Below are 16,935 nucleotides of genomic sequence, written 5' to 3'. Positions count from 1 at the left end.
ATAAAAAAGCTAAAACAAGAGAGAAGTAACATCAGTGGTGGATATTAAGCAGGAAAATGCTTTATTATTACACTGACTACACGTCGGCGTTATCACGAAAATATTGTCGCAATACGGCAAAATGGGCTTGCCAATATGAGCAGCCCATATTCGTCCACCTGGTTGCACTCTCCATATTGGACGAATATTGGTAATCTTGGCAGCCATTATGGGCCCATACGGGTCCAATATTGGACCAATATTGGCGGGCTGCTTGGGATGGGGCAACAACTACGTAGTTATTATAGACACGCGGCCAATGATACACTCACCCGCTTACTCAGAACCACTCAGGCGAGAGCTCAAGAACGTAAATAATACTTTGCAAGCGAGATACATGTCTGCACGTCTCGACATTGCACGCGAAACGCGTGCTTGATGCGTCAGCTGCAAGGAGCACGCTGTGCAAGTACAGGACGCTTATGATCTTCAACTTCTAATATTTAAAAGAAATCACTCAGTAATGTAGGGGTTTCAGAAGCCGGGCTCACGAAAGTATATAATGGCCATAAGGATATAAAAGCAGCATTGCGCCATTATGAACCCGGGAAACCCAGAGTGCACTAACTGTTTTTCTTTCTTTTTCCCCCCTTATTTTCTCCCTTTCTTTCTTCTTTTTTGTTTATTTTGAGTTTCTTTTTTGGAACAGCAAGCCGGCATTAGCCTGGGTGACATTTCCATTTTTCTTTGCTTTCCATTAAACATACCTCCCCCCCCCAGTTTTTAAGTTTTTTTAGTTGTTTCTTAGTTATTTAACAGTATAGTTCAAACCACGCCAAATCACGTGGTATCTTCAAAAAACTGAATGCTCACCTTTAAAAGTGGGGCTGAGCCATTCTGTGCGTATGTCATGGCGGTCATCTGCTAGTCTCGCCGGTTATGTTCTGCAGACGGCATTGGGTGAAGCGATGCGTTGAGCCACAGCTGAAAGAGATGTCAACCAACACATGAGACGGTAGCTTTAGAAACGCACGAAAGAGAAATACACTGGAGTTTGCAGATTCCCATATGTTCATGCACTGATAACTAATCAATCGCAGGAAGTAAACTGGTTACCAGATATGTTTTTTTCTTTTTTTTTTGCAAGGGCTTCGCATCCCTTCCTAGCTCACGAACAGATAATTATTTATCGCTGTGTTCGCACGCTTATATGCATGAAAAAATCCTCGCCAGACGGTACGTGTACTGACTCTGAAAGCTGATATCGCTGGCCTTCCTGACCGCTTCAAAGTCATTTCGTGTCTCTGCGTGCAAACGCGGTCTTTATTTCGTGCGATTTACACATCTAAACACTTTCGATGCGGTTTAAATTTCCTGCTTTATCCGCGGTTGCATAGCTTCTCCATGTGGCATTTGGGAGTACGCTAGAAGTTCTCATAGCAGTATGTTTCGTGTTTTCGTTTCCTTCACCTGTAATCCTTCATGTAACACACCCTGACAAAACTAGTTTATCTTTGCAAGTTACTTTTCCTGTATCCACTTTCTTGAGAAAAGTTATTTGCAGTACTTTTCATAGCGAGTATATTAACAGTGGATTGTTAACATGCCTCCGCGTCTCAGCCAATCGCATTCCTGGACTTGCTTGTCTTCAGTGTTCATTATGTACCCATGTGTGTGTGATTGCAGTCTGGACGAAACGCCTCAATGATCGTCATTAAAACGAAGTGTTGTTGTTGTTGTTGTTGTTGTTGTTGTTGTTGGTGGTGGTGGTGGTGGTGGTGGTGGCGAAAACCGGCTTGCCCTTGTAAAGTGTGTTGTTGTGTGTGACTGTTCGACGAATAAACGTTGGGTTGGTGTAGAGAAAACAAAATAGAGAAAATAGATGGAAGAGAGAGCCTGCTTCTCCAGTTCAATTAAACATCCAGTGAAAGAAAGAAAATGATGGTTAACGGGAGAAAATGAAAAGAAAGCAACCGGTCGCGTGTCACATACGTCACATGTTTGTCACGGTGAAATCACAGTCACAGCACAATAAACGTTTTCTGGTTGCACTCACGCGAAAGTTCGTGGCTTATCCTTCGTTCAAGTGCTGAATGTCCCAAAAATAGATAGCAAATTGAGAAAGTCATGTGACTGCGTCGGTGGTAAACCTGTTTGTCTACACTCTCGGGGAAACCCTGCTGCGACAGATTTTGCTTACAAAGACGGAACAGGATTGTCTTGTTTGAGGAGTAGCAGCACTGTGACTGTACGATACTACGAAGAATAAAAAGGGAAGGAGCACCCTCGTTAAGGGATCGAGTATTTTTCTTGTTTTTCGCGCAGAACTATGTAGGCGCGTCGACGGAGCAGGTGAGTTTGCCTCATAAAACCTGAAGGACTGTACGCCAGTGCGGCAAAGAAATATGAATGAATGATGCGGATGAGCCGACGCCATATAGAAGGTCTCTTCTACTGCGATGCAAATGTGATAGTTTAGGGCGTTCACACACAATATGCAGCCATTCAGTTTCTGCTTATTGTATGCACCCTATACCTATTGATTGATTGCCCGTGAGTATGTGGGGGATCCCGCTGTGATTCAGGGTTTTGATTCAGGGTGTGTAATAGCTATACAGTTTTTGCAATGGAGCAGGTAGCACCCGTGGGTTGCCGAAAGCTCCAAGGTTTACTTTATCTTACTAATTTACTAACTATCTACCTTTCCAGGCTGATGCGTGCTTCTGTATATTTTACACCACAGCAGTCGACTTTAAAGCTTCGCAATACATTACGAACTTACCAACGTCCTAACGCATGCACATATTTCACCATCCCCGTGCCGTCTATCCTACCTGATTCGAGCCCTGCTGCAACCGCCTGATAGCGACTCGTAAGCACCTTATCCGAACTCACCCAGGGCTAAGCCTCTGCGTTGACGAGTGGCACGAAGGCGCACTCGAGCGCTGCGAACCGGCACATAACAAACGAAGCCAACAAAACAAATACCTCCGGAATACATGGCGCTCGCGCGTGGACGCGATCCACTTCACAGTCTCGCAGGATATGTATAGCAGCGCATGCTATGAGAACCCCTCCACAAAACGTAGAGAGAAGATTTTTGAGCGGCGAAATATCGTACCCATTTTCGACACGCATTTATGACCCTCTAAAAGACGTTGCTGAATATGTTGAAGAGATTTAAAAACAAAACAAAAAGAATAAAACGGACGAGGGGTGAGAAGAAAGGCGTGTCACTCCCTGCTCCGCTGAGTAGCGAGTGCTTTAAGTGCCGCGCTCTTAATTGCCTTTGTTTGCGTTAGCCCCGACTAGAAAGCTCTGGGGGTGACAGAATCAATATCGCAAAGGCGCCTGCTTACATTACATCAACGATGGCGTCCGTTCAACGCAGAATGTCACATGAAGCGGATATGATCATGCGAGTATGGTGATGTGTCTGTCCTGTACGGGTGGGGAAGGGTAGATGGTATGTGCATTCCACAAAATTCGTTACTTTGTAAGCGACAATTGAAGGCAGTGAAATGTGGTTGCAGCTGGTACCGCCAAGCAACTCGTTGCTCTAATTATAAGTTATGCATACACTAGGCTTGACACCTTTTCCGGCGGCAAATACCGAACACCGGGGGGCTGTCGCGCCTTCACGTGGCTCAACGTATAGCTTTGATTGCTCATTTTAGCCATCGCTCATCTTTGGCGACGATGACACCAACGAAAACCTCAAGTCGTAAGGTTTTTACTACGGCCATATTCCGAACATTTATATAATATATATTTCACACCTTCACCCGGACACCGAACGTGAGCCTTGAATTTCCGAACTGTTCGGTTGAAATCCGGACAGGTGACAACCCTAGCACACTGCATACATTACCATCCGTCTGAAATACCAAATTGCTGTGCATACCGCGAGGTACCGACTGCAACTATACGTGTCTCCTACCATAACAGCGCCTCCCCAGTAGGTACATCAAAATGAGGAACCTGAATTCATCAAATAGGATAAGCCGTGTCCGGTCAAGCGAAACCCAGCATACCACGATTTATGAGTGCAGGTATTCAAAGTCACCACGGAAAATTCCTGACACTATTTCTTTTTTTTTTTGGGGGGGGAAGGAGGGGAGGTAGAAGAAAACTTTAAAATAGAAAGTATCCCTCTCATTTCCTTTCCCATAATAAACTGAATTTCCTGGAACAGATTCGTAAAAGGAGATACAGGGTGTCCCAGCTGACCGTGAACATATTTAAAAAATATATATAACACTTTTTCCAAGATGAAATCAATTGCAATATAGCATATGTTGAAGGGCACTCCCTAGGACAGCATTAGCAAAGTCCAAAGGCAATATCTTAATTAACTTTCACTAATTAACTTTTTAATTATAAAAGATACAAAGTTGTCCCAATGAGAACATCTGTTCCTTTCGGTCACCTGATATCGTAGCCGTTTTCAGAACAAAAATCCGTTCGATAGATCGCCCGCAAAATATTAGTGAAGGAACGCCATTTTTCTTTATTTGGGCTTTGGACTTTGCTAATGCCCTCCTAGGGAGTGCCCTGCAGCATATGCTATATTGCAATTGATTTCATCTTGGAAAAAGTGTTATATATATTTAAAAAATATATGTTCACAGTTAAATGGGACACCCTGTATAATAAGGAAAAGGTCCGCAATACGTCTTCGGAATGGTTTCATTTCCCCGAGCATTTTAATTAATGGATATACATTAGCGCAGGCTGAATCCAAAACACGGATATAGAGCGTGCCTTTACAACTTTTTTCGAGAAAGTGACGTACAGTCTTGTGTTACTTACTTTACTTTAACGTACAGTGAGTTTTCTCTTTTTATTCCAGAGCTTAAGGAACATTGCAGGGGCTCCAAGGTTTCTCGCAAAAAAAAAAAAAAAAAGAGAGAGAGAAATATATATATATATATATATGAAAAGGAGCAGTCGCCACAAGATGAAAGTCAAGCTTCGTAATATGATCCAGCTGCCAACTGATTTGCATTCTGCCCCGTGCAGTCGGAATTAGATGACGTGAGGAAGCCTCGAGAAAAGAGGGCGGGACAGACAGGGAAATGAAGGAACGTGGAAGGGAAGTGGAAGGGAGAACTGAAAGACGAGCAGCAGTTGCCCGGAACTATACTCCCGTCCTGGTTTCCGTACTTTCGTTTTTTCAAAGACTAGATTCATCCCGGCATGGAACATTGGAGCTGCCTTAAATGGGAGGGAAAGGAATACGTGAATCAGTCGATGGGGATTTTTTTTTGTGGGGGGGGGGGCGGGGAAGGGGGAGGAAGGGATTTACAAAGAGGCTTTAAGTCGTCATCAAATATATACAGGGTCATAATCAAATCAGCCAAGAGATTGACAGGTGTATGTGTAATTTATCCGCTGTTCTGTTGTATAATATATCTACAGTAGTTCCTGAGTCACACTGCGTTGTCATATAATTAAAGTGGATGAACAATATAAGCGAAAATCTTAAATAATTCGTGGTTGCACTAAGCGAACCACTATAGGGAGATGGTCGGGTTTGAATCAGTAACCTAGCGATTAGTACGCGAACTCGTTGTTAGATATACAACGAAGGCTTCACCTTTCGATATGAATTACAGGCAGCGACAACTGTAGGAGAAGTACCTGAAGCGCGCGAGCATTTCATGTTCGTCACAAATCGCAATATTTCTCCCACAAACTTGTGCCATTCCAAGCAATTTTACAAACCCCTTTCCAAAAGGTAAGCGACATTACTGACATTACGTCCTAACGCTGCCAGAAGGACGTAAATCGTTTACACCATTCAAATGTTTTACAGCGACAGCTGTTAAGGGCTCAATTTCGTGAAGGTCCTGTCCCGTACGTCGCATCGCCAAAAACTCTTACGTCCCTTAGGGGGAGATGAAACGAGTAAAAGGCGCGCGATGCGGATTGGTCGATTCGGAGAGTCACGTTGTCTGTGACGTTGGCGTCACATGCCTCAGAGAAAGTGTACGTACGGTAGATAATCTTGCTGCGCACTACAATCGATAGGGCGAACCATGTACGTAGGGACAGGCGAGCTCAAATAGACAGCTCTGTCGCTGTCGTTGATCTGACGCCACCGTAACTTGCATGATATCTGCCAGTTTTTTTTTTTTTATTTCCTTTTCCTGACTTTCTTTTCTCTTCCAGAGTTACCGAAAGCGGGTCCTTCCGGCTTCCCCTAAGGGAAACATACGTCAACAAATTTCCGGTCCACAGTGTAAACCCGTCCTCTCTAAAGCAATGTGGCTTTGTGCCTCGGGCGACATTCTCGTAACACAATCACAGGTTCTATTTGGAATGGAGACATCGTTCTAGGTGAAAAAGAAAAAAGCTGGATGAGGGCAGGGGAAGAATGAGTCCGTTCAAATTGGTGGTGGTTGGTAGTTGTTGATTGAAGCTTCCGTTCCTCCTCCTCACATCAGGACGCTTGTCCTAAACAGAGGAAGTACGCTTAGGCGATCTGTTTCATTTTGATGTGACACTCCCCACTCATCATCATTCAAATAAAGTTGTCATTTGTTGTTCATTTTTATGGACGAAGGATTAGTTTGACCGTATACTCTGGTCAAATGTCCGAAGAAAAAATGCGCATGTAGAGGCGCCCAAGCAGCACAACATATTGCCCCGATATTGGCAATAGTTGTCCAATATTGGTTCATATCCAGCCAATATTGGGCCAAGATAATGCGTTGCTTGGGATATATGTATGTAGTGATCCTAATCATGGCATAGTGCCATACATTATATACAGGGTGCGTCACGTAACGTGTCATTTGACCTTTGTAAAAAAACGGCTCAACAGAAAAATATGGGGTAAGCGGCTGCCGTCCGGCTATTGAATTTGCCACCTACTAAAAATAATTCTGACGACTTGTAATTGAAATAATTTTTTTTTCTAATTGAACTCTGAAATTTGCCTAGTCAGTGTAACGTTTTTCTTGCTAAATGAGATAGACCGTGGTTGAATAAGCCAAACCCACCGCAAAATACGATTCGTAGTACGGTGGTTATGTCCAGAATAGCTGTCCGAAAATTGAGGTTTAGTTGCGCATATTTCAGCGACGCACTAAGTCCGCCGCAAAACAGCGCCGTCAGAGGGTATACCACTCTCCACCTGATAGACAGGCAAGGGTAACTTTCGCATCCAGCAATCAGAAACCCGCTTATCTGCACATACGCGGCGTCCCTTGTCCCTTTTGCTCCTTTTCTGCAGCTCATGCCCTGTCAGGTGGATAGTGATATGCCCTCCTCACGCCGCTGTTTTGCGGCCGACTTAGTGCGTCGCTGACAAATGCGCAAATAAAAACTCAATTTTCGGACGAGTTTTCTGGACATAACCGCCGTACTGCGCAACGTATGTTGCTGTGGGTTTGGCTAATTCAACCACGGCCTATCTGATTTAGCAAGAGAAACGCTACATTGACTAAGCAAATTTCCGAATTCAATTTAAAAAATCGATTTATTTCAATTAAAAGTCGTTAAAACTAACTTTAGTGGGTGACAAATTGAATGGCTGGAAGGTAGCCGCTTACCCCATATTTTTCTGTTGAGCCGTTTTTTTACACGGGTCAAATGACACGTTACGTGACGCACCCGGTATATCACATTGTATCGATACATGCATCATGCATTGTGCACACAGTAGAACATGTAATGTACATTCCTGGCCATCGTTGGTCATGCCTGCATTTGAAATATGAGTTATGTATTTTATGTTTGTGTTTATTAAATCAGAATGTTGCAAAAAAAAAAGAACGTGTGTACGTGCATGCTAGAACAACAACAGCGTTAAAATCTGTTCTTTTTATGCGGACGACCATAGGTTCGATTTAAAGGTTTTGAATTCAACTTTTCCTGTACTTTCTTTTTGTATACACACTCAGATTCGATTTGCAGGAGTCACGCAGAAACGCATGCATGAAAGGTGAAAGTCACTGAAAAGGTTAGCCAGCTATAGGACTCGAACCCACATCTTCTGGATTGCCGGTCCAGGGCTCTACCAATTGAGCTAAGCTAACACGCCTTCTCGGCGACTTCCAGGGTGCGTCATCTGAAGGGACATGTATTTGTCCCTTCTATGTTGTTCCAGCCTCAGAACATCAGTTCTTTCATGTTCAAACGCATGTTTCTGTTATGCGCTCATTTGCTTCTGGTATCTTCGATGTACTCGGCATACGAGAGTCACGTTTTCGTGCTCCCACCCTTTCCCATGTTACCTTCTTACTCTCTTTCGTTTGCGTTTCTTGTTCTTTTTTGTTTTCATGCGCTTCCGCATGCGGATTGTTTATCCAGGTTGTGCGTTCAAAGAACCCCATTCCATCAGGCTCAAGCATAGTGTGGATCCCTTCCTCCACTGTGTGCGTCAGCCCGGAGGAGCGTCGTTGTTATACCAAAGGTTATGGCTGATAGTAAACCATCCGCAACTGGTCACGATGGGACCAGTTATTAACTTCCCCGTGGGGGAGTGTGTCGTGAAAATACCAGCTCGTACAAGGTACTGAAAAGTAAAAGTAAAAAGTATTTAGGTTAAGTTAATGAGTACCAGGAAGAAAGTAACTCAGTAGTGTAGTAGGTACCAAACTTTGAAAAGTATATGAGTAAAGTACCAAATACTCAAAAAAGTATCTCGATATTTTCGAGCTACTATCAGGTTACAGTTTATGAAATGCGCTGTCAAACAAATGCAAACAAAGTGAAAAAAAAAAAGATACTGGTTCCGGTACTCTTATTTTCCCTGGTATCTTGTTGACCCGTGCTCTCCCCCTCGCTCTGCTGGTGTGGTGATGAAAGGGCTCGCCGTTGTCAGCCTCACAGAGGTGGGCAAATCATGACTAAAGGCTCATTCACACATGCGTTTCAAAAAGCGGCGCCGCCTCAGCGTTCGCGGCGGCGCCGAGAGGGGCCTGTCACACATAGCCGAGCCGCCATCCTGAAAACGCGCTTCGTTCCTGTTGCTACGTCAAGATCGTACCGACACGTCCTGCTCTCTTCCTCAAAATTTACATTGTGAAGCATGTTCTCCATTTTATAATTATCGTGAAGCATTTCCGCTGGAATCATCAATCGTTGGAACGACAAACGCGACAGAGAAAGAACGGTAGAAAAAGCGAGACACATGTTTATCTACCGACGACCAAAACACGGTCACACACAAGTCGTATTTATTTTCGTCGATTCCGTTGTTTGCGCAAATTCCCAGCTCATCGTTGACAGCTCAGACACCAAACAGCTATTGGTGACAAGGAATTTAATCACGCGGTAGCACCAAACACATACACACGCACAAATGACAAAAGATCCCAGCGCGGTATCGGGAGGCCCGCCATTGCCCGCCGGCGCCAAAAGGAAGCCACCTCACTCCTCCGAGCGCTCCGATTGGCTGGATGAAAAGCGTTCGCGTTTCTGCCCTCCGAAGCTGCAGCACGGAGCGGTTCTCGAAAAGCGGCTGGAAACGCTCCGCGGCTCGCGTTTCGCGGCGCCGCGAACGCGAAACGCGTTCAAAAAGCGCATGTGTGAATCCAGCTTAACGCCCTGGGGGAATGTGCGTCCTGGGCCGACTTCTAAGGGCTCTCCTCTCGCCCGACACCGTGCACAATTGAATGTCGCTCGTGTGGACACCGGACGCTGTGCTCAGAGGAGGACGAAGAGCCACACAAAACGAACGTGAGTGAACAAGCTACCTTAAACTGCATCTGTTCTTTTATTCGACTTTTTCCTTTTAATTATTAACATCTGTAGCCGTCCATGAGCAATATGTCTTTTCAAACACCTGTCCTCTTCCCTAGCTTCTACAGACCCCAAGCCGTTCACCCACGTGCTCTTCAGTTCAACACGTTGTTCCACGTATCCACAAAACCAGAGGCGCCGAGTGCACTTTCCGCAGAAGGGAGGAGGTACCTCAGAATATGTTAGATGAAATGGTTGCGCATGTAATGGTACACCACGAAAGAAAAGCCCACGCAGTTACTTTTTCCCCCTGTCTCCCCCCTCAAAATAGGGGAGGAGGAAACCTGGAAGTACCTTAGGAGTGTACTTCCAAAAAGTAGTTAAGATACTAAATACTGACTTTTAAATATATTTGAAAGATGCCAAGTTATTCTCCAAAAATACTTAAGATGAGTAACTTGAGTATATACTATTAAGTTTACGTGCAAGCCTGGAAAACGCCCAGCAACAAGTTCCGCCAGGCTGGACCTCGACGACTCGTGAACAGATGTATGAATAGATTGGCAATAAGTGAACGCCCAGAGGAAGCACCGCATCCGCATGCCGTTGGCATTCTAGCTCACGAGGCCTCGTATCCTGTCGAGTCAACTGAACGGGACCCTGGAGGGAGGCGTCTGTTATCCACCGTCTGCGGTTAAGCGTGGCTCAAACGCCAACACAGGTCTTCCAACTCAGCACGCTTGACACCCCTACATGTGCAACCTGCTCTACCGAGGGCAACACTTCCCATCTGCTCTTCCACTGTCGCCTGTTCGCCGCTCCCCGTGCCACTCTCATGGAGCGGCTAGCTGCCCTAGGGCTGAGGGAGGTCTCGCTGGCAACGCTACTAGGCCCTCTGCAACGCCCCATTTAGTGGCGCGTCGGAAGGGAACTCGTACGCTTCCTCACTGACACAGGGCTCGGCTGAGCCCGTGACTGCGCCTCTTTTCTTTCGCTCTTTTCGTTTTTTCTTTCTTTTTCTTCTTTTCATTTCTCCTTTTTTGTATGCGGGAATAGCAAGTCGGCTTCTGGAGCCAGGCTAACCTTTCCCCTCTTTCTTTGTTCTTTTTTTTTTTTTTTGCAATAAACTTATATCCCCCCCCCCCCCCCCCCCCCGTCGAGCCAATCCCAATACTCTCGCGCAAAACATATTCGTAGTGCAATTGGAGTAGATTGAAACGTAAGGTGAGTCCGCCCACATTTGTGTGGCTACATGTTGCACGTGCAGAAGGGTAGGACTTCGGACAATTTCGACCACACGGGGTGCTTTTGACGTGGTGGAAGCATATTCGTGTGTCTGCTTCTACTAATCACAATTCAACAAGGAGCAGCGCTACGTGCCTATTTCTAACATCGGATGCCGGATATCTGGTTCTGGTTCTTTGCGCTGTTGGTGACACTCACATGGAAAATGGGCGTCGCAATCCCGTACCAGTCATCCGGAAGACTATTCGACATTTCTTTGCAGTACGGCGAAGGCGTAGCCGTGTACTTCGAGGATTTTATTGCCCGAGTAGATCAAGAGAGAACAACCAATGTGTATCATAGCATTCACTCTTATGGCGTGGCAAATACATGCTTGATTTGCATATTCTCACTGAAGAGACTCGAAGGGTTTTATCATACACATTTGCATGCTAACCCAAACACGCATATGCATCCTAAAGGGCGTGTATTCTTCGTTGACTCAGAGCGAACTAAACGCCCCACAAGCATTTTTCCAATGGCAGGTCCCTTTTTGAGTCACTACCCCCTTGCCAAAAAACGGTATATGTTTTCATTCACCTATCCCTTCAGCAGGCCATTCACTCCCCCCCCCCCCCACATGAGGCGAGGACGTTCCATGGAATGCTTTATTATATCACACGTGCGTGCACCGCGTGACAAATCATACAAGACAAAAATTTGGTTGCATCTTTTGGTACTGCACCAAACGGTTTGAAAATCGATAGCTTTATAGGGCCACAGTTGGCGGTAATTTTTTTAAAAGTTCGTTTGAAAGGAAATTAATTTTTTCAAAGCTTTTTAATGACCTGTGAAATCGCTTGTTTTCTGTCTCATATATACATATTATTACTGCTACCGAGGTGCCGCAAGCGCATTCCATCGATCATGTGGTAGTGGCACTGTCACGTGGCCCTATTCGCCTCGAGATCGAACAGTGTCGCCACAGTGCGGCTGCTCCGTGAACTTGCCTTAGTGGGGATGCGCTGCTTCAGCCGGTGCTTGCGCTGTTGTCGTCGTGCACGAACACGTGCTTGGAAGGCTCAGTTTCTGAACATTTGAGTTTTCCGAGTCGCTTCAAAATGAGTGAAAATGACTTCCTGGAGAACTTTTTGAACTTGTCTACTTCCCAGCACAAGCGTGCGTAGCAGGGAAGAAAACCACAGAACGTGCATATGTTCCAGTATGAGGATTCCAGTCGGCCTGTAATTTTTGCCACTGCGGTTTTCTGTGTCAAACAAAATAGTTGTAGTTGTGTCAATAGTTGTGTCAAACACAAGTTGTATCGAATGGATGAACATATGGAATGCGAGGAATATATGAATGCATGAATATATATATGACATGTTTGTTTTTAAACGTGTGAGTTTCAAACTTTTATCTCATTTCATCTGACCGCATACCAGGCTTGACTTTTGTCTTTCACATACGTGATATACCTGCCACTGGAACCAAAAACTATTTTGCATGTAGTTATTACATAACCGGTAGCATCCCACACAAAGTCGGCACCACCTACACTGGTGCGATCACCTCGTAACATACTTTAGCACCTTTTAACGAACGCCTGCAGAGGAGACGAATAAAATCTCGAACCTCTCTCAGACTCGCACGACGTGAAACCACCGCTGTTATACGACACAAAAATTAGAGCGAAGGGCTTCAGTATCTATTGGACTATTCTGCCCTGATGCGGTGTTGCACACTTGTACATTTGGATTGCCAAGACCAGTGTAGACTGGAATTTTGAGTAGTTTTTATTTTGGTAAATTCTTGTTGTCTCGATCTAAGAAAAAAAGGAAGAGGGAAAGACAGCTGTGTATGTGACGAACAAATATTCGAGTGAGAACAGCAAAAGACCAAAACAAAATCTGGCTTGCAACAAGGGAATGACTTGGCAGTTGTTTCCCTTCGCACGCAGGAGATTTAATTTTCAGAAGTTCGCGACTTCTACGTTTCGCAGTGTAGACGTTTTTGTCAAGTTTCACACCTTTTGAGCGTTCCAAGCAGCGCATTTCAACACATCCGCAATATGTGAGGCACTGACAGCGGCATTTCATCCAGGAACACTGCGAAACCCGCGTAGAAAAGCCTGCGCCTGCAGCGCGGGATCGTGCCGTATCCCCACCAGAGCTCCGCCGCAGCGCCACCTACACTTCGATCTCGAGGCGAATAAAGCCGCGGACGGACCTACACTGTGGTTTGTCCTGTGAACCTATCGCTTTCAACTAAGACGAGGAAGTCGAGGAAGCAGAAAACGTGGAGCGTCGCCATGTGGCCTAAATGCTATGGAGTATCATCAAAAGGATGGAACTGAGTCGACTTGTTTTCGAAGGATTCATCCACGTTGTAGAGATGAGGCAATTAAATATGGAAGGACAAATACAACACGAGCCACACAACGCCGTCCCATATTACCCCGGTTGCGCTTGAAAGTGTTGTGCCAATATTGTATTTGAAGGTATTGTGTTTGTATTGACCATGTGCTGCACGTGTTTGTTACTCGAAAGAAATAGCTACACCTGGAGATTTGATTTGGAGAAAGGCGTGCTACACCTGGAGATTTGAGATGAGATAAACAAAGGAGCGCTGATTTAAAAAAAAAACGTGTTCGTCCTACATATACCTATGTGTATGTATGTAGTTATGTGTGTATGTATGTATGTATGTATGTGTGTATGCACGTCAAAAAAAAAAAAAAAACCAGGGGCGCGTTCCTGGAAGCGTGAGCACCGTCGCATCGTAGTGCCGCTCATTGCAGAAGCACGGACTGCGCAACGATGCTACGATGCTCACGCGCTTCCAGGAACGCGCCCCAGGTGGTCGAAATTATCCGCAGTCCTACCCTGCGGTACGTGCAACATGTCGCCACACTGCGCAGACAAACTTTACGTGTAACATCACGGTACCATTATTATTAAGAAAAAATTATGTTGCTCCACGCAGCAGGTGTCACAACTATTAGTCATAATTCATCTGCACCGTTCCAGCGGCATGCTTGTGCTTTCGATCCATATGGACTTCGTGAAGAGGCGATATTCTCCTCAATTGAACGGAGCGAAATACGAGAGGCCACCACCTGCAACCAAAGGGTCACGAATGTTGTGCACGATCGATATCGTTATTAAATGCTGTTTTCGCGTGCGGTAACGTACGCACCTCGCTTCGTGAAGGAAGGTGAAGACGATGCGATCGACCGTCTGAGAAAAAATGGCCATTTGAACATGTATGGAATGGCGAAGTTACAACTCCTCCGCTCAGAGAAGTTATGTAAGGGAGAAACTTGCCCGCTCTTATAGGAGAATTTATCGAGCCGCATCCGACAACATTTCCTAAAGATGGAACTCAGGCCGTGCGCAACACGAATTGAGGAGGCCGAAGAGTATCTCGTTTTATTTTATTCGTAAATAAAACCGCTAAGGGTGCAACTCGACGTTAGCGAAACTGCGGACATCGATTTGTTTGGCAACCCTAAGTAGAAGAAATCTTTGCGGTATATAGACTATATCGGTACGGTGTGCACGGTTCCCGAAAAGCTCGTCGTCGTGTTGTCGGTACATAGCTACGGAAGAAGTGCGACCAAATATGTGATGTGGCAGAGAAGAAATACACGCGCCTCCGTGCCCACCATCTGCTGTATTCTACTTCATTCGACCTCCTTTCTTACATGAAACAAGAGTACGTCTTCCCCGTTCGCGAACGCCTCGCAAGTATACAGCGTATAGATCACTGAAGTCACATTCCTCGGCGTTACTCAGACGAACTGAACGCTTCATTACGGAAATTTCCCATTACGCCGAATCTCAAAAGGCTAACATCGATTTCGTTCGAGTGTTAAGTGAGTCGCGTGAGATTGCGCTCCAAAATGGCTGAGCTGAACAAGAGCTTTGTCTGGAACTGGAATTGGCAACACCAGATTCATTAAATAGGGGTTCCTTATTTAATGACTCTAGGCAACACTAAATGAACGGTTACATGAACGCGACAGAAACGAGTTGAGTTGGTTTATCGCAGCAAATCCTCTCCCATCAGGCCCGTGTCAACTGTGAACCAATCTTCTAGGGAGGATTGACGTGAGGAGGTGCGATACGTCAACTCGACCCGTTTCTGTCGGGTTCATGTAACCGCGGCTACTGCAGCCATGCCTCCGCGAACCGGTGACGAGACGTGCATTCGTATGGTGGTGGTGGTGGTGTGCTATATCCGAGCGATCTGCCTGCCGGCGTGGCGGCATGAATTCGTATCGGTTAAGAAAAACCGAAACTTGTACACCCATTTATTTTTGCGTCAAAATAATGAAAGAGCAACCGAATTAAAATTATCAAAAGCGTTGCTGTGTCGAGGGCTCTAGGCATAGGACAAAGCACCTGCCTGCATCTTAGTCAACTTTCCAAAAACATTACTTTCCACGTTAGAGTTATATACCTAAATTTAATAGCAGCTGAAGCAGCCCCACTGCTCGTGTCTTTTAATAAAGTGTCATTTTTAATAGAATTACTTATGCTCGTTTTATTGAAAGATACATGCTACGTAGAATGTAAAAATCGCCGAACTGTTCAACTTGCGGAACTGTGGAGGACACGGAGTGCTGGTCACCTGCCGACGCTTCGACTCTAGTCGGCGAATACTAAAGAACGCGTTCGCGAAACTTGACAACCGACCATTTAGTGTTGAGAAGGTACTGGGGAGCTGGCCAAGGCAGCACCAGCAACCTGCGCTGTGTGCACTCACGACCTACCTCAGGGACATACGTGCTGATATAATCTTGTAATTCATTCAGTGCTTCCACACGTCAAGCGTCCTGGAACAGCTGGTCGCACCAGTGCGACCTACGTTTCCATTTTTTTTTCTATTTCTATTATATTCTAGCAAAAGCATTTTTTATCAAATCACGGGAATGAACTACTTCATACTATTTTCCTGGAAATTGACCACTGTAAAGTTTCCAGAGAGCCATTTTCCATTTTTCGGCTTCTTCATCTCTCTTTTACTCTTTCACTGTTCTCACGTCCGCTCTATAGGGATTGAGTTCAAATATGCAAAGCGTGCACGTTTGAGTACATTGTGCAAAGAGCTCCGAAAATTTTATTTCTATGCACGATAAGGGCAAAAACTTTATACCACTGCAGACATCGAACGCTAAAAAAATAGGGTTGTGCGAATATTCGGATTGTTCAAATACCGAAGCGAAAGACTGTCTATTCGATTCGATTTTTGTTTTCTAATTTAGAAAGGTGGTTCATTTTTCACTTGCTCATTCTTTACGCTGTCATCACATCATCATTAACACCGCACTTGTGAAGCCAGAATCTCCTTATTACCATTAACTCCAATCCAATCCAATCGAATCTAAGAAAGTGAGTGATGCTTCATGCGAAGCTACGCATGCATATATGACGTATTTGAGCTGTATATCCAGACGTGATTCGGTTGTGTAACCAATCATTTCATATTCACCTCGGTTTTAATGACTATTCGCACAGCTCTGGACGAACCTGTACTCTAGAGCAGTGTTTCCCAAAGTGTGGTCCGCGGACCCCTGGGGGTCCGCGAGAGTGTCCGTGGGGGTCCGCGACAGTCTCTCACATTTCAGTGAGGATTTTCGTCCACACAAACACGCGCTCGTACATGATGCCCGATTTCCAAACACCCAGAACTTCCAAGATTGCTACAAGCATGCTTCAACGGCTAGCTTCTAATTTCTGATAGAAAAGTCCTGCAATGCATGTTTGTCCGCGTCATACACATACAAACAAGAAGAAGAAACCAGTCCGGAATCGTTTCTGAAGCTGTATCGAAAGCACGCAGCAGCTGACGAGGTTGCTGGTTATGCACTGGCTGTGACGGTGTGTGTGTGTGTATGTGGGGGGGGGGGGGGGGTCCGTGAATTGGTTGTCATCGCTTCCGGGGGTCCGTCACCGCCAAAACTTTGGGAAACACTGCTCTAGAGGTAAATGTGCTTATAAATATGAAATATTTTTCTTGTAATTATTTTAAAAG

The 16,935-nt window shown here is 45.3% G+C and overlaps 1 protein-coding gene across 7 annotated transcripts in view; it reads right to left on the bottom strand.

Annotated features, from left to right (window-relative positions):
- The window catches only part of LOC135385788 (galactosylceramide sulfotransferase-like), a 435,824-nt gene that overhangs the window by 71,584 nt on the left and 347,305 nt on the right, over positions 1 to 16,935 (bottom strand). For all 7 annotated transcript variants that reach the window (XM_064615301.1, XM_064615300.1, XM_064615302.1 and 4 more), the window contains one exon: positions 853 to 963. In XM_064615301.1, the coding sequence (XP_064471371.1) occupies positions 853 to 900 (48 nt within the window). In that variant the 5' untranslated portion in view covers positions 901 to 963. The remainder of the gene's footprint in view (positions 1 to 852; positions 964 to 16,935) is intronic.

The sequence above is a fragment of the Ornithodoros turicata genome, chromosome 2 (assembly GCF_037126465.1).
Source record: "Ornithodoros turicata isolate Travis chromosome 2, ASM3712646v1, whole genome shotgun sequence".
NCBI lineage: Eukaryota > Metazoa > Arthropoda > Arachnida > Ixodida > Argasidae > Ornithodoros > Ornithodoros turicata.
The sequence above is the reverse complement of the archived record's forward strand: the minus strand, read 5'-3'. Positions and strand labels throughout refer to the sequence as shown.